The sequence below is a fragment of the Thunnus albacares genome, chromosome 24 (assembly GCF_914725855.1).
Source record: "Thunnus albacares chromosome 24, fThuAlb1.1, whole genome shotgun sequence".
Classification (NCBI taxonomy): Eukaryota; Metazoa; Chordata; class Actinopteri; order Scombriformes; family Scombridae; genus Thunnus; species Thunnus albacares.
In genome coordinates, this window is record NC_058129.1 from 2,987,199 (window position 1) to 3,005,370 (window position 18,172).

At 40.0% G+C, this 18,172-nt stretch overlaps 1 protein-coding gene across 2 annotated transcripts in view; it reads right to left on the bottom strand.

Moving 5' to 3' along the window:
• Nucleotides 1-1,994: 1,994 nt before the first annotated feature.
• LOC122976409 (E3 ubiquitin-protein ligase HECW2-like) overlaps nucleotides 1,995-18,172 on the bottom strand; it is a 32,030-nt gene continuing 15,852 nt past the window's right edge. For both annotated transcript variants that reach the window (XM_044344859.1, XM_044344858.1), the window contains exons 10-30: nucleotides 17,865-18,032; nucleotides 16,897-16,998; nucleotides 15,737-15,887; nucleotides 15,452-15,555; nucleotides 15,224-15,348; nucleotides 14,307-14,492; nucleotides 13,482-13,634; nucleotides 13,231-13,333; nucleotides 13,044-13,140; nucleotides 12,828-12,911; nucleotides 12,532-12,641; nucleotides 10,962-11,082; nucleotides 10,761-10,874; nucleotides 9,677-9,829; nucleotides 9,458-9,556; nucleotides 8,902-9,031; nucleotides 8,566-8,712; nucleotides 8,236-8,350; nucleotides 6,980-7,065; nucleotides 6,760-6,872; nucleotides 1,995-6,500 (exon numbers count right to left, since the gene is read on the bottom strand). In XM_044344859.1, coding sequence (XP_044200794.1) covers nucleotides 6,389-6,500; nucleotides 6,760-6,872; nucleotides 6,980-7,065; nucleotides 8,236-8,350; nucleotides 8,566-8,712; nucleotides 8,902-9,031; nucleotides 9,458-9,556; nucleotides 9,677-9,829; nucleotides 10,761-10,874; nucleotides 10,962-11,082; nucleotides 12,532-12,641; nucleotides 12,828-12,911; nucleotides 13,044-13,140; nucleotides 13,231-13,333; nucleotides 13,482-13,634; nucleotides 14,307-14,492; nucleotides 15,224-15,348; nucleotides 15,452-15,555; nucleotides 15,737-15,887; nucleotides 16,897-16,998; nucleotides 17,865-18,032 — 2,573 coding nt within the window. In that variant the 3' untranslated portion in view covers nucleotides 1,995-6,388. The remainder of the gene's footprint in view (nucleotides 6,501-6,759; nucleotides 6,873-6,979; nucleotides 7,066-8,235; nucleotides 8,351-8,565; nucleotides 8,713-8,901; nucleotides 9,032-9,457; nucleotides 9,557-9,676; nucleotides 9,830-10,760; nucleotides 10,875-10,961; nucleotides 11,083-12,531; nucleotides 12,642-12,827; nucleotides 12,912-13,043; nucleotides 13,141-13,230; nucleotides 13,334-13,481; nucleotides 13,635-14,306; nucleotides 14,493-15,223; nucleotides 15,349-15,451; nucleotides 15,556-15,736; nucleotides 15,888-16,896; nucleotides 16,999-17,864; nucleotides 18,033-18,172) is intronic.

Sequence of the window (18,172 nt, forward strand, 5' to 3'; positions counted from 1 at the left end):
TCATCAAAGTTGTCATATTCTCCAAATAGGTTAAAAGAAATGTTGAAGTCACTTGTTGTAATTTTTAGCTTGTTGATGTGTTGCGATTAATTGTAAACAGAGGCTTTTACTGGTCCCTGTTGCTATGGTTACTCCTTTTAGTCAGCGCATTAACTTAGAATGGTGAACAGACAGTTTCACTGGAACTATTTTGTAGTTGTTCATTATCAGGAATTAATGGACACCCTGTAGCCAATCAGAATCGAGTATTCACCCAGACCATGGTATAAATGTCAATAAATTATTTCCATATTAACTGTGAGACACTGGTATCACAACAAGACAGATATTGAGTTGAAAGTTGAAATTACCTGTTCTTATTTTTACGTATGAGCAGGACAGTGACGAGAGTGATGACTACAGCACAAGCAACAGCCACTGTCGCAAACGATGCAATGATCAAAGTGAAATCTATGAGAAAAAGAGGAAAAACTGTGTGTTAGGGCAGCCTAGAAGTAACAAATGCAAATTCTAGGCTGGATTATTGCAATTCCTTATTATCAGGCTGCCCTAACAAGTCTCTAAAGACTCTCCAGCTGGTCCAGAATGCAGCTGCACGTGTATTGACTAAAACTAGAAAAAGAGACCACATTTCTCCCATTTTAGCTTCACTACATTGGCTTCCTGTAAAATATAGAATAGAATTTAAAATCCTTCTCCTAACTTACAAAGCCCTTAATGGTCAGGCACCATCATATCTTGAAGAGCTCATAATACCGTATTATCCCACTAGAACACTGCGCTCCCAGTATGCAGGCTTACTGGTGGTCCCTACAGTCTTTAAAAGTAGAATGGGAGGCAGAGCCTTCAGCTATCAGGCTCCTCTTCTATGGAACCATCTACCGGATTCAGTCCGGGGTGCAGACACCCTCTCTATGTTTAAGAGTAGGCTTAAAACTTTCCTTTTTGATAAAGCTTATAGTTAGGGCCGACCAGGCTCGCCTTGGATCAGCCCTTAGTTATGCTGCTATAGGCCTAGACTGCTGGGGGACTTCCCATGATGCACTGAGCTCCTCTCTCCTCCTCCACCTCTCCATCTGTATACACTCATTTAACATCAATGCATGTCACTAACTTTGCTTCTTCCCTGGAGTTTTTTGTGCTTTCTCATCTCACAGGAAAACCTGAGTCCCGGGCCGAACCTTCGCGGTCCTTCACAGTCCTGATGGCATCCTTCCCTGTCTATTGATGCTTGTGCTTGTTGTTGTTGTTGTGATTGTTGCTCTCTTGTCCCCCCTCCTCCTTTCCCTCTCTCTTTCTCTCTCTCAACCCAACCGGTCAAAGCAGATGGCCGCCCACCAAGAGCCGGGGTCTGCTTGAGGTTTCTACCCGTTAAAGGGGAGTTTTTCCTTACCCTGTCGCCAAGTGCTTGCTCATGGGGGAATTGTTGGGTCTCTGTAAATTAAAGAGTATGGTCTTGACCTGCTCTATGTGAAAAGTGCCTTGAGATGACTTCTGTTGTGATATGGCGCTATATAAATAAAAAATATTATTATTATTATTATTATTATTATTATTATTTTTCTGTCCAGCTCTAATATTTCTGTCCATAGGGCTCCTCCTTAAAATCTAGCAACAGATGAGTATTGAGTAATACTCTGTTGACTGTTTGCCTAAATTCAACTCAGGCTACACAAAGCATGGCCTGATCTGTCTCTCAAAGCTCTGTTTACACTGAAGAAGCAAAAGGTCCCAAAATAATTTTAGAAAATGTTTGGAGAAAAAATATAGGGCTGTGACATAGTGACAATGTATTATCACATGCATTGCATATTGCTTGGCAATGTTGAGCGTCTTACCAGTATATATAGTTTGAGTCCCTCCTGCACTAGATAGGTCTGTGCTAAGGTCTAATAGAAGAACACACAACACAAATATTAATTTCCATTTATTATTCTGCTCTGTTTGTTCAAGTACAGTCAAAGTGACATGAAAAGAAGAAATAAAAGCTTGCATAGAGAGATTAAATTTTATTTTAGAAGAGAAGTGCTGCAAACATTCATATTTAAAAGTGAAGTGGACCATACAGAAAGAGTGGTGAGTTGTTAGAAGTGAGGCAGCCGGTTAAGGCTCAAAACTTTGGTACAATCTGGTCAGACAGACAGAGGGCATGCATTCAGTGAGGGAAAAATATAAACATTTTCAATATGAGAATGGAATTATTTGATCCAAATTGCTTGTGAAAATTAAAATTTCAGTTAATTAAAAAGAAGTTAATAAAACCTCAAACAGAAATAACGTTAGTCTGTATTCATTCATACATTATCTAATAGCATACACAAGGAAAACAGTAGCTCCAGGACTTTATCAAAATTGGTTTCAAAAATTTCAAACATGATCCGTTTAAAATGTACCCTGACTTTGGATGTTTTTAGGGTTGTTGTTTTTTTTTTTAACCCACAAAAAAAGTTCTCATCTGTAGTAACTTTGGTCTTGTGGAAGCCCATTACTACCCAGAAAATAAAATAAATAAAAAAAAAGATTAAAGGTATGCATGATGTAAATAAAAGTACTACAATTTTGACTTTAACAGCCAACATTAGATAAAAAGTCAAAATGATTACTTGCTATGTCAGAATAATGGGATACTAAGTCAACAAGTTTTTGATATGTCAAAATTATGACTTACTAAGACAGCATTATGAGATGAGTTGAAAATTGTACAAAAATAGTAAGATTATCTCTTATCTTTTTCTATTTTAACATACTGATTCAAAAAGTATGAGATACTAATTTAGAATGAGAATGAGATATGAAGTCCAAGTTTTGATGGTAAATCAAAACTCAGAATTGTGTCATAATTTTATCCAAGCAGGTCAAGATTTACCATGAGAATTTATACTTTTATCATGCCTAATTTTTCATGCATTCTTTTCCTTTTTCTTGGCGTAAATGGGCTTCCATACATGAGACATTCAGAAAGGTTTGTTAGCTCAGGGACCCAGTTGATTTTTGTATGCTGTAATCCTGAACACGGACAGCTGTAGTTCCATGTGGCAGTACAAGGCGTGCTTACATTCATAGTGCAGGGGAATGTGAGTGAAGAGGACGGTAAGTGTCTTGATGTATGAAAGAGAAAAAGATTCACTGCAAGCTCCTTCAAAATTGATTTTATAGAAAATGTTCATGCTTTCTATTACAAGAGCAGTATAGGTTTTTACTGTTGACTGTGTGCCTGCTTTCAGCTCTCAATAGGCGCTTTCGGACCAAACAGTTCTAGGACTCCCTGAGAGGAACTACCCACTGGGGAACTCCCCAAGACCTACATACTTTCAAGGGCTTTTTTTCTGTTTGATTTGCACCGAAAATAGGAACATTGAAGTGACGCAAGCTGGCGGTTGGTATACCAATGTCATATCTGCATGAGATACAACTTCAACAAGATGGAGGACGCCATGATTGGAGCTGTTTGTTGAGTGTCGTGGGTTTCATGTTAATATTGGAATCGAAAAGGAGACGTGTTTTGTTCCATTATTTAAAGCAGAAGGCTAACATTAAGAGTTGCTGTTTACACAAGTTGCCGGTGCTCCATCAGTGCTGTATTGGCTCATGTATTCGACCAATCAATGTACACTTATGTCACTCAAGGTTCTTTTGATGCTCAGAGAGTACCTACCCTGACGTAGGAGTTAAAAAAGTCCCTCAAAATGGCATTCTAAGGATTACAGACACAATAAAAAAGGGGTAGCTCCTGCAACAGTTCTTAGAACTATGAAAAAGTTCCTCCAGTCTGAAAGCGCCTCATGTGAACTCCACCAGACAAACTGATTAAAGTAATAGAAACATTAATAAGAAGTTGATACAATTCATTAATGCAATATTTAAATGATGACAGAGTGCAAATCTAGAAGAACTATTACATGGTGTAAGAATTAACTCTTCAGTTAAAACTCTTCATGTCAGAAAAAGAGATTTTACTGAGTTTTTACAGTGTGTGTGATCAAACTGGATTTCAGCCATACAAATACACAAGTTGTACAACAGCACAAATGTAAGTAAAGAAGAGAACATGCTCAATCATTTGGAGCTTTGTTTTTGAAAATCTTCTAGTTCTAGTGTGTAAAGTAAATAACAAGAAAAGAAAATATATTCTAATGAGGAACAGCGACTATGCTGAGAAGGCATTTTTATGCCAGTTGATATATTATTGGATGTCTCAGGGTGATTAGGTCCTTTTCCATGAGCACATGCTAAATTGGACTTTAAAATGGCAGCTAAAAATCAGATGTCCAGATCATATTGTTGTTTGACACCAGCAGCTGCAGTCCGGCTTGGTGAAATGTTTCAGCTCTGATCTGAGTGTGTATGGCAGGGGTGGATCTAGAAGGGAGACATAGGGGTGGGGGCACTAACACAGGCAACAGACAGGGAAAATTATTAATGATGCTCAATAATCAGAGTGTGTGCATACTCATAATGTTAGCCAAAAGTTACATTGCTCGCTAGTCCCAGTTCATCACAGGAAAGTGAAAGATAAACATAACATTAAATAAGGGACCTGATACTGGATTAATTCAATAATATGCTATTGAATACCATCTCTAATCTTAATACCAAAGTGTTGGATAAATGCCATTTAAGTGCTTTAACAAACTGCTGCAGTAATTGATTTTTTGACCACTTCAAGGCAGCAGAAACAAGCTGCGAACACAGCACCAGCATTATCACCTTTTAAGTTGATATGGTGAACTTGTTAGTAGGATTTATTTACACATCCAGCAGTCACAGAACAACATTAATATTAATTTTGAGTTGTGTGTCTGTCCACCTGATGACTCTCTTTTAGTTGTTTTGCTCTGTACTAACTCCTGAGGGAAATATCTGGCTCTTTAGCTGCTAAATGTTCCACTATGTTCACCAGCTAGTTGCTATCTGTGTCTGTCTGCTGTTTGGTGCTGAGCAGGTGGTGCACAGACGGTTTTTAGAGCTTTGAGTTGGTGTTGTACTTGTTCTGTGTTTTCACATTACACAGAGTCATAGGCATTGTCATTTGAGCCATTGTTATAAAAATATTGATTAGCCTATAGCCACTTTAAGGTTTAAAACCACAGTCTGCCCCCTGAACCACCTCTGACCTCTTGGTCAGAGTAGCTGAATTGGCCTTCTGATAGAAAATGAAAAAGAATGGGACAAATGGGAATGAGAGGCAGGAGAGACTGGAAGTAGAAGTGTTTGCACCTTTTCTCTCTCTGCTTTGGCTATTTACCTGCAGTAGTGGTATGTCACCCTACCAACACCTCTTGCCACCCCATGTAAAATCTTCTAGATCCACCACTGGTGGGTGGACATTTGTATGTTTGGATTTAAAATTTTCTTTCAGTTGACAGATCTTGAGAGTAGAATAGTTTCAACAACTTAGACCTGAATAAAAGCTAGTTTTAAATACAAAGTAAAGGATATGGTTCCATGTAACTCATCTACACATTAATCCAAAATGAGCGGTGGCCAAATATTTTTTGCCAATTGAGCCAGATCTGATAGAAAAATCCCTCCCCACACAATCTATATCATGAACTTACTTACATTCAAATCACAACATGTCACCGCCACGTCATTAGAAAAGCACTTTTTCTTGTAGATGAAAATACTCATAGCAACAATAGCAAAGCTACTGTCCAGACTCACAAAATCAGCTGTAGGCAACGTTCACAGGAAAATCCGACAAACTTTACCAAAAGTTTACTTCAGGCGGTCCTGGAAAGGCTTTGAGAGAGAAATGCACTATCTACACGAGTGCAGTTACAACTACAGGCCACAAGGAGACGCTGTACTACAGTGAGTAGTACATTCTGGACTGGACTTATGATCCTCCATGGTCCATCCGAACTAGAATAAAAAAGGCTAAATCCACTTAGTTTTTTTCAATGAAGGCAGTGGTTGCTTCTTATTTCTTGTGTACATGCTCCATAGTCCTGAACCTTAACCTCCTGGTATCAAGGAGAACAAAAAAAAAAAAAAAACACCCGGGTCTCTGATAAGTCAAATCCAGGCCGTTTTGATCCTGGTCCAGAAGGCAGTGTAGGTCTTCATTCGTCACATTGCACAGGTGAAAGCATGTATTACTAAGTTGGTGTGAAATATGTGCAGGTCCAACAAAAACTGTGAGTACTTTACCTCTATACATGAGACATATTAAGATGTCAGAGTGCAGCTTCCTGGTTCAAAGGTCTTAGCAGCCTCTGATATAAAACAGAGCTCATTATAAATTAAATACAAGATCACAAATTGGACTTTTAATCCACGTTTTTGAGGCCTCCTCCAGGTTCTCTCATGGCTACCTTTCTTCACAGATACTGATAGTCCTTGAGGGCAGCTGAGGGGAGGGATGGGTGAATTCAGGGTGGGGATCTCATTCTAGCCCAAAGGTGCTGGTCTCCTCCACGGCGGTCAGCATCTTCTCATACAGCATTGAGAAGGATGGGTACGGCGGCAGGTCCAGCCGGTTGAAACAGGTGTGAGCTCTGGAGAGAGACCACAGAAAGTGATGTTGGACATTCTGTTGGTTACATTTTATTTTTACTTAAATTGGATTTATGCTTGTACAAACAGTGATCACCATTTTTATATGGTATCAGAAGTGTAAAGCAACAAGTTAGATTTACTGTGTTTGCATGTACTAAAGTTTCTTTTTTGAGTAAATTGTACTTGGAGTAGTTTTACCCCAAAATCCCCAAATCAAATTGTGATCACATCCGTGCTGCAGAGTCTTTCTGTGTTTACCTGGGCAGCGAGGTGACTTTCCCCCACTTCTCTACACAGAACCTGCGGGGTCCGTTACTGCCTCGCAGAGAAGCAAAGCCCTCATAAGGAATACTGGACGTCCCCGTCACAAACTGGAAGGAAAGGAGAAAGGAAGGAAGAAGATAGAGGTCCCGAGATGTAATAAGCAACAACGCTCAGTCTGTCACACACACACACACACACCTACATCTACACCTACCTGCAGGAGCCGAAGTCTCTGTTCATTGTTGAACCTCTCCACAGCTGCCCAGAACCACCGGATCACTATATGGTTGTCATGGTAACCTAAACATGATAAAATGACAACAGGATCATCATGATGGTGGATGACAAGAGCTCGATTAGATGATACTGGTGAGATTCAGAGGGGGTCATTACAGCAGCAAAGAGCCCAACAGAGACAAAAACTTGGAAAAATACAATATGCTGAAGTCCTCCCAATCACGTAACCAAACAATGACAACATAACATAACAGTATTAAACTGATACAACTCAATTGAACATTAATAATATAAAGGAGAGAAGCAAAGAACTGAAACATCTAATATCTTAATAGAGCAATATTTTTTTACCCAACCAATTAAAAGTGATGTAAGCGATCACCAAAAAAATGGCACACTAAATATTCCCTGAGCCAAGAACTCCTAAATGAACAGATAACACCACAGCCACTGAAAGTGTCAACCAACTGAGGGCCTTCCCCACTACAAGATTCCAAATAATTAATATATATATTAATTACATCTGATAATGTCTCCTAAAATGAGATTAGTTGTCTGACTGTCTGTCATAACTGAGTTGCATAACCAGGAGTACGGTCTAGACCTGTTCAATATGAAAAGTGCCCTGATTTGGCACTATATAAATAAAATTGACTTGATTTCAACTGACAATTACCAAAACACAATTTAATTGCTGTCAGAAAATGGCACACTCATAGGCCCACCCCTAAAAATCAGATTTTCAGTGAGCACAGAGAAACTTTCCTCTTCCAGCAGATGAAAGTGAAAACAGCATTCTAGTGTCAAATTCTGCACATACATCATTCTGCACAGTGAAGCTCAAACATCCAACTATAGAAACAATAAAAAAACATATTTTTAAATGGAGGGGGAATTTAAAAGTCTTGGTAACGGTTCAGATCACTGTGGACTGTTCCAAACTGTAAACAGTGAAAAAAACAACATCAACATGTGATGTTCAAGTTCCATCATATGATAAGCAAACTTAATATGACACATTAAATTTTACTGCAGTTCTGATTTCTGTTATGGTGCAGAATAAAGTGATTACATAGGCTGGAGAAAAAATGATGTGATATAGTTCAATCGCTAATAAGATCTCCAAAAGGGACCTCAGCTACAATAAATTTGGTGATGAGAAAAAAAATCAAACACCCTCCTCTGCCTCATTTCATTCCCTTCTAAATATTTACTCTGATAAACAGTCCATACCTCCTCTGTACTCTGTGTTGTTCCTCCAGTCTGATAAATCGATCTCAGCAGTGCCAGCGATCACCAGCTCCAGCTCCCTGGCATCAAACACAGACACCAGCCTGGCATCCACCACCTGGGAAAAACACACACTATTACAACCCAGAATGTATGTTGAACCAGAGGTTGACTGCTGCCACTGAGCGTCACATTATCTATTTTTTGTTATAGCAATTCAATCAATTGGAAAAAGTGTAAAGATGCAGATATATAAAGAACTTAATGACTGAAAACGAATATATTTTGTGTTACTTTTAACATATATTAGAGTTCTATCACAGAAAGCTGTACCTCATAGAAGCCTCGGACCAGGCTTTCAGTCTGCTGCACCACTCCTCTCTCTATCCTCCACTTCACCATCCGCTCAATGTATTCCTTTTTATTCTTCTCTGAGACAGGGATGTTGGCTCCACCAGGCTTCAGCTCTCTTTCTGTTATCTATAAGAACACACGCACACAAAAGACACACAAACTAAATGCTACTCAAGTCACCTTTTTTGTCCTCAAGAGGAAACAGAGGACATTTTGTTACCAACACAATCTCAGTCCTTTGCCTTTCTCTATGTTCTGCCAAACATAATTCAACAAAACTCACACACACACACACACACACACACAGACTCTAACCTGTCCAAAGACCTCTTCATTGACAGTGAAGGTGAGGTCCAGCATGTCTTCTATGTCATTGTCCTTCATCCACTGAAGGGACTGGTGAAACTCCTCGTCTAGATACTCCAGGTCACTCAGGTCACATGGACTACACAGTGGCAGATGAGAGAGTGTGTAAGTGTGTGCATCCTCTAGTATTTCAAGTTGCATTAATCAGAAGAGGGACCAAGCTTGCGCACATCCAGGAAAATTATTCAGGTGCAAGATAAAAAAATTTCATTGCAGGGTGCAAAGGAGTGAGGTCTACACACTGTTAAGCTCCCACTAAATAATTTTATTCTCTCTTTTTTTTTTTTTAGATGTTTTGATCTGTAAGATCTTCTTCAGTCGAATTGAACACACACCAGCTGAAGATTCGATTGTGCTAGAATACATTTAAACTTTATAAACACCTTTCAATGATTTAAAAATGTTTTAAACATACACATGAATTTTTTCATGCCTATGTGTCTGTGCATATTGTGTGTATGTGCATGTATGATCATGCATTTGCACATGGTTTCCACATACGTACATGCGCAGTAGGCCTTTATAGAATGGTCTGGTGAAGAAGGCGTCCAGCAGGTACTGATGGATCAGAGCCAAACCCAGAATACGACCGCTGAACCGGAACCTAAAACGCACACACAGACACAAAACCACACACATTAAAACACATCAGAGCAATCAAGATGCTGAAGATAATATCTGTCATTATCTCTTAATGAGTGTGTGTGTATGCAGTAAATCTCACCATTCATGATGATTGTCTACGAAGGCGGACATTGGGCTGATCTGGACAGTGTAGGTGTCATTGGCAGAGTATTCAAACAGACCATAATAAGGGTTGAACAGCTCCCTGGAGACCAAGAAGAAGAACTCTCTGGAAGGGCCGCTATAGTCCAACCTGCAACACACACACACTTATATTTACTACAAACATGGTTTCTTTCCCTCTCTTCTAAAAAATAAACGTAAATCCATTCCTTCCTCTTCCATTCTGTCCTTACTTTTCATTCACTTTCATTCACTTTTTAAGGAAACTCTACAGACACCATTCAGGGTAAAGAAAATGAAAATCTCCCTCTAGTACATGTTTCTCAATAAAAAAAGATAGAATTGATGTTTAGTTTTGTAGATTTAGTTTATGACAAATTACCTGCAGAACTACATCCCCATCAGCCTCAGCTACACTTTGTTTTTATAGTGATAATTAGCAAAAAATAGCATACTAACATGGTAAACTAAGGTGGTGAACACAGTAAAGATTACACCTGCTAAACATCATCAAGGACCTTTTCAAAAGCCATTTCAAGGATTAAGATAGTACAGTATGTGTTGAATGGGACATATTCTGCACATTTACAGGTCTATATTTTTCATCTGGGGCTCTACTGAAATATCTTGGCATGATTTACAGTTAAAAAAAACTCCTTATTTATCTTATACTGACCCTTTATGTAGCTCTTCAGTGTGTTTTAGCTCCTGTCTTAGCAACCTTAAAAAATCTTAGCAACCAAGGCTATGGACAGCCCGTTATGGGCATGCCTGGTGAGCTGACTTCGCAAATGAAGTGTTCAGAGCAGGTTGAAGCCCTGACTTTTGACTTGCAGGGAGCATTTCTACATATGTTAACCTCACGTTTTGGAACTTGGACCATGTTTAACATGAATATTCAACATCACAACAGTATATAAATAACAGAAAATCACAAAAAGCTGAATATGTCCTCTTTAACCAGACTGTCCACATGTAGTGTTATGCTGTAATAAGCTGGAAATGAGTCACAGATGTACTATACACACATGCACCTGTGACCTGGCCTCCCACATACTCACCCCTCCTCCCCGACAAAGCTGACATAGAGCTTGCTGCGCTGCAGATCTTTACGGGAATAGCACATGATCTGGTTGAAGGCATCTTCCAGCAGATGGTCACGACGGATGATCAATCTGAGACACACATACACAAATGTGAATACAAAGAAACAGAAGAGGATGGTTGCTCTCCGCAGTTACACAGACACACAGTCCACCTACTTTAGCTTCCCCGGCCCTTGTCCGTAGCCTTTAGTTTCCAGTTTTCTGTAGAAGTTGCGCAGTTTGGCCTCAAAGTCTCTCTTGTAGGGTGCTGGAGCTCTGGCATTGGCTCTCTGAGTACCTACAGGCAGAGAGAAAGAGGAACAGCTACAGGTCAGTTACAGATTTAACTACATTTCCCAGAATACACTTTGACAACTTTTGACATTCATCTATGGGTAGTGATGGTGAATTGAAGCTTTCTAAACCATTAAAGATATTTGACATTCTGTGTTGAAATAGGTAAATAACTAGAAGCTGCACATTGTCCTCTACTGGTTAAACAAAAATGCTGGAAATAACCTACACTTTTTAATATTCTACATTAGACACAAAGTCACACTTGGTGTGGTACAAGCAGCTTACTGGTGATGGTTTCTGTCTTCCACACAGAATCTGTGACCCACGTGTACTGATATTTTTTTCCACAGGTGTTTGTTTGGGGGATAATAAATCTTATTTGATAATATCATAGATAGGACAAGTTGGAATAGGGAGTAAACAAAAGTCAATGCAGACATCAGAAAGAATGTACCATTTGCAAAACCCCTCTCCTGAACAGCAACTCTTAAGTCATTACTTAGGCACCATAGGCCTGTCAAGCTTTTGATTTCTATACATGCTGAAGTGGTGCACATGTAGCTGTACTGAAGACAACCACAAACTAAGTCTGAAATCTATCTTTACATGTTTGTGTATGATTATCACTCAGTTTTACAGAATATAGTGTAAGAGTAGAATTCAGATTCAGATGATTTTGTTAGACAGTGAAGGTGCTTATGGACACACTGTGTAATTGGGCAGATCAAATTTCTCTATGTATGTTCTGCTGTATTAGCAACCAAATCCAGGTTTGTTACAGTAATTGTGCTTGTGCAATCACTCTCCTCCACTCCATCACTACTACAACCCACAAAGTGTGTGAGACTCAGTGAACTTTATAACAAGCTCTGATGCAGTGGTTCACATCTTGGTACACCAGTATCACATGTAACATCACCATATATACATCATTCATATGGGTAGATAAAAGTGATATCAATAGTAGCAAGAGTTTTTTCCAACTGAATGATTTTTAAATGTCTATACAAAAGCTCTTGATTTCCCTTTTTTCCTTCTTCAACAGGGTGGATGCCACACAGGGCTTGAATACAGTAATATTTATGAAATAAATGTTAATATGAGTTTTTCAACACAAGGAATGTACTGTATTTATTACAACTATGCAACTCTGTTTTTATTTCCCTCCAAATTGTTGTTCTGGGGTCTGAATGACCAATCAATGTCATATCCATTTTATATTTTGGGCCTGTCTACTCATTGGTTCTGTGTATGTATATTCAGATTTATGCAAGATGAATGAGCATCTAAATGTATTTGAATGAGTAGGGGTTGATGGGGAAACTAGGGTTTTTTTTTGCATACTGTAGCTCCTAAACTGTCTTTTCAGTTCTACCTTTCATAGCAACATTTTAATAAAGAAGATTCAGAAAGAGAGGGATGTTCAATATGCACGTGACTCGTCTCTTACCAGGTGAGTTCTGTGGGGAGGAGACAGGGGATCCCCGAGGTGACTGGCAGTAGCTGGGGTGAAGTAAGGCGTGAGGAGGCACGTATGACATTACTTCATCTTCAAACAGACTGCAGAGGAGAGAAAGAGGAGAGACACAGCAAGAGAGAAATTAAATAAACAGAATGAACTCAACAGAGTGACCTAGGTTGGAAAGAAATAAAGGGAAAATAATGCAGAACTAATACATTACGACAGGGAAGAAGTACATTAAAAATAGGAAAGGAAGGAAGAAAGGAAGGAAAAGCAGGTTTCACCTTAGCAGCATGACAAGGTCAGCGTCTCCTGAAAGCCTGGCCAATCCTGACACTCCATCTGTGCGGATCAGATGCACCTTCTCCCTGTTGTCATAGCAACATTAAACTGAGTAAGATGCTGGTGAATATAGCTATGCATGCTTCATATACAGGAGGAGCTACAGACCATTACAAATACACACCTCTGTCAGGTATTGTATGTGTGTGTGTGTGTACCTGAGTGAATGGTTCCGGTTGAAGTCTGGCTGTCTCTCCTGCAAAATCTCAAAGATGTTTGGTTGTCGTAGGAACGCCACAATTTTGTCGTTATAAGCTAGAAGAAGAGCAGACACAAACATGTGGGTCAAAGTTGAATATTTCTAAAGCTGTGTATGTATTTATGTCTTTTCGTGCGTATACTGACCCACTGGCACAACATCTTGGCACTGCCCCCTGCTGGCAGAGGTGAAGGTGCTGGAAGGCCGCGGCAGGACGGGTGGGCCAGTGTGACGAGGGTCTTCACCCACCTACAGATGAGGAGAGGAGGATAGATTAGTTTGAGCGGGTAAAATAGCTGTCCAGTGATATTTGAGACCCCTACAGCAATAAAAATGTGTAAAAATGTCAGTTTAAGACACAAGTGTGTGTGTGTGTGTGCATGTTTGTGTGTCTCACCAGTCGCCGGGGGCTGACCTCCCCGGCACTGTGGCTGCGTTGGCGCGTCAGGTGTTGCCGGTGAGCCAGGATGCTTGGGGGCCGAGTGCTCTGGAGAGGCAGCCGTGGGTCGATGAAGGTTGTGGCTCGGCAGTTGTGGTCCACAAAGAAAGGCTGCAGACACACACACACATACACATATTTTGTGACATGAAATGTATTATAATCAATTAATTTTAATTTGAGACACCTGGAACAATTTGTATGTTTGTCACACTTGGTAAATATAAAATGTACTTCTGTGATGTACTGAGCATTTTCATGGTACGAAATCAGTTTCACAATGACTAAAAATTACTTACTTGTTTATAGTTAAATATATAAATAAACAGTGAAATATCTACATGGATATTAATATAGATACAATTAATATTTTATTAATATTATTATAATATTAATACATAAAATAATAAAGCTCAACTGAATACAAATTAAGTAAATGCATAATTATGCAAATAAATATCTAATGTATTTCTACAATTTTTAAAATCTTGATTTATTAATTTATTTCTACATTCTAATTTACACACAGCAGTAAATATATTTCAACTTTGACAAATGAGCATGGTGACAACATACTATTTTTAATTTTGTGCCACAAGAAGCATTTTGTGACAGATGTTGAAATGTACTTTGCCCATAAAATGCAACATGAGACAATTAGTAACCACTCTAACACTGATTTTAAGACTCAAAACTATATTACATCTCATCCACAGCCCTTAAAGCCTTTGGGTTTATAGAATATGAGACTTTCAGACTAATTGATATGGCTCTCATCCCCACCTTGCCGGTGTGGTCGTGCTTCATCTCCCAGCCTCTGGGAAGCTCCAGCTGTTTATTGGAGAACATGTTGAGGAAGGCCACCAGGTCCCTGTTGTGCTGGTAGCGCTCGAAGTGGTGAGCATCCCGACGAACCTTACTGATCATATGCTTCAGACACGTGTTGGTGGTGAACATACGGTAGGCACTCTGAGAGACAGTGAGGGACAGAGAAAGAAGCAAGAGAAGCAGGAGAGAATTTATGATAGAGAGGAAGGAGGGAAGAAAGAAGACAGAGACAGGAGAGGAAACACATCCACCAGAGACAGGAGGGAGGTTTTGTCAAGTGTAGCTGTCCCACTGTAATACTGTGTAAATATTATCCACCACCATTCTTACATATGTGATTTGATTGTTATGAGTAAGGGACTGTACAAAAATGATTGGGGTGGGAAGGGGACCTGAACCATATATTTCATTTTGTTGTGTTAATATTTTCTTCGGATCCGCCCCTTAACATAGACAGCTCATGTGGCTACTGATGGACTGGCAGTGCAATGTTTTTCCCTACCATCGGATTTCCCAAATAGTAAAATAAAAGTAGATCAGATGATATCATGGCCTGAACTGTCTGTCATAATCAAACCGATCACATGATTCCTGAATTGCATGATCAGGTGTTCCAACGAGCGCACTGTTAAATACCAGTAGAATCTTACATACTGCTGAGTTGACTTTTTTTCATCAAGTCTTTTATTTGATGTAACGATCCCACCTTAATAACTTTTGTACAGTCCCTTAATGAGTGTGTGGTAAATAGATGTTGAAGAGGTTCCTGAAACAAATAGAGTGTCATCTATGAGAAAAAGATAGAGGAAAACAGGGATGGATGGGTTCAAAGAAAGAAGAGAGAGAGAGAAGAAAAAAACGAGTGTCCATACAGGGTTGGAATGCAGCACAGTGAAGAAGTCGGGGCTGGTGAGGAACCTGGCGCTGGGAGACTGAAGCAGCAGGCTGAGGCGAGACCTGGAGCCCGACTGAGCGACGCTGTTGTCTCTACGCAACTCTGCAACACACAAATGCAATGTCAGAGAAAGTGTGTGAAGCAAAGTTCAAGGACATTCTTTCCCGACTACATAAACCAGAATGCATTGCAGTGAGAGGATTACCTGGAATAGACGGGTGCATATCAGTCTCATCTGTTGGCAGCTCATTGGCTGACTGCTCTTCTGGTCTGCTGTCATTGGTTATCGTCCTACGTATACTCTGATACCTGAAGAGGTGCATGTGTGTATGTTAGTTACCATGGTGACAATCTTCATATGATCTCACACATAGATGAATTTATCACGCAAATAATGGGAAAATTGAATTGAGGCTGACCATATCTGTGTGTGTATCTGCGTGTGTGTGTGTGTGTGTGTGTGTGTGTGTGTGTGTGTGTGTGTTCTGACCTGCGGTTCAGCTGCTCCATCTGCTGTATGGAGTTGGATCTCTGGAGGGTCTGTGGGGCTGGGGGAGCAGTGGGCCGTTGCCAAGTTGTGGTTCTGTTCACATGGTCCACGTAAAAGATCCGACCGTGGCTGTCAATTCGAGCCTCCCAGTCTGGTTCACACACACACACACACACACACACACGGAGGGAATTAAGCACACACACACACACTTTAGGAAGGCCAGGCTGAGGTTTGGTATCAAAACAAACAAGTGTAAAATGAATGTTATACATCCAATGGCTTGTCAATAATGGTGAGAATTTCAGCAAAGGTGTAAATGAGTGAACACTGAAAAGATGAAGTGCTGGGAGGATAACATTCAATCACTAATAACTAAAGATCTATGTCTGTTCTGTCTGTCAACTTTATAAACTGGTTCAATATTTGATGAAGAAAATAGAAGCTTAATACAGAGAAATGATTGTTGTCCTCTGCATATGGCAAAACACATCTTTATGACCTGTAGCACACACTTCCAATTATACTTTATTTGGGAATTAGATTTTCCCAACAATAAATCTCACGAGAGAGAGAGAGAGAGAGAGAGAGAGAGAGAGAACATAAAAATCTGGGATCTCCTAAAAACATCAGACAAAAGTTTATCTTATCTAATAAGAAGCTTCAAGGGAAGCAACAGGGAAATACTGTCCGAGGAAACACAAAGAGGGAATTTGATGCTAAAAATACTGTAAATGTGGCAGATATCCACTTGATATGACTAACTCAGACTGCTGAAGACTCATATAAGCTTCATATCAACTTTTAAATGCATTTTTGCACAAAATGACTGTGTGGACACACTGTGGATTTTGACCCCCATCACTTCCATTGAAAGCACATTTGAAGGGAGTCTTTTAATAGTCAGTATGAACAGGAGGAATGATTACAGCGAGGAAAACTTCTCTCACTGTCCATATGGACACCTGACTGTTGTTTTAAGTCACACTTGAAAAATTGTGAACCTGTCCTTTAAAGTCAAGCGTTATCCTGGTGCAGACAAAGCTTTCAAATCTTTTAGGACAATGTGCAATATAGGACACACACACGACACACGATCTGTGGGTAGTGCTGTACTAATTAACGCCTTTTTCCTCATGTTAACAAACACACACACTCACTAGGTGGTAGCGGCTCGTCCACTCTCTGGTAACGACTGATGTCATGGCGGACAGATGGCAGGGAGCGAACAGACTGGTGGCCATTGACCTGAGCTGTGGCACCTGCACACACACACACACGCAAAGACATATTCAATAGAAGTTAACATTGCGACAGTACCAGATCTGCAAATTGCAAGCTCAGACCCTACAGCTGGTCCATCTCACCTCAAGCTCAGCACTGTTACAGTATCTGCCATTATCTGACGCTGTGGATTGGTTAAACAAACACAATTCCTCTCTCTGTAATCCATCAGCTTTTTTGGTGGCTGCAGAAAACCTGCTGTAATCTGAATAATGCTACAGTCTTTATTAATAAAGCCTAATCGCTCAATCCTCTCTGACCTGGAGAGGTGCTGCTCAGAGGGTTGGTCTGCTTAAATCGGATTTGTTGTAGCATACAATAAATACTGGTGGTGGAATCAATACATTTGAATAATAATAATACAGATATTCTAGCTTGAAAGACACTTAAAGGAAAACAGAAAGAAGCAAAAAGACTTAAAAAAACAGAGCTACACATTTAAGTGTCAGAGAGAACATTAACTTAGCTCAGCCTAGTTAACCTGTCACTATCTTAGTTAGTATTCCACTTAATGTACATGTACTTCACACACTCTGAGTACAGAGCTCCTGTTAGATGAGAACACAGCATGAGGTCAAGAGAAGTGGAAATAATCGCTGCAGCAGCAGACTGCAAAATATAGATGTTGAAGCTGAATGAAAGCCTTGATTCTCTCAATAACAACCATTAAGGAGACCTCGAGTGAACCTGCTGCTCTGATGGAGCTGCACAGCGGCCCCTGATGGAGGAGCAAAGTAGTACAGGAGGTGAGAATGTGTGGAGATGTGTAAGGGATACATTTCAGAATTCTAAATTCAGCAGTGATAATAATATTATATAATATATAAACAGCCCTGCATCTCACCTCCCTCCCTCTCCACAACGATCCCGCTCAGACTCTCTCTGGCCCCGCACACCTCATGGTTCTGGGCCACGCCTCCAGAGGCCTGCATAGATCGCCTCCTCCTCCACACCTCCCCTCCTTCCTCCTCCTGCTGCTCCTCCTGCCCATCCCCACCTCTGGCTGTCGCGCCTGCAATTAACAAGACTTTAGGTTATGAGTTATTGTGTGTAATGGAAAAGGAGGCAAATACATGGCTCAGTGGAGCTAAGATGCTTTGTTGGTTTTATTTTACTTTCACATAAAGGACAAATGAGTTGGGTCAGCCATAC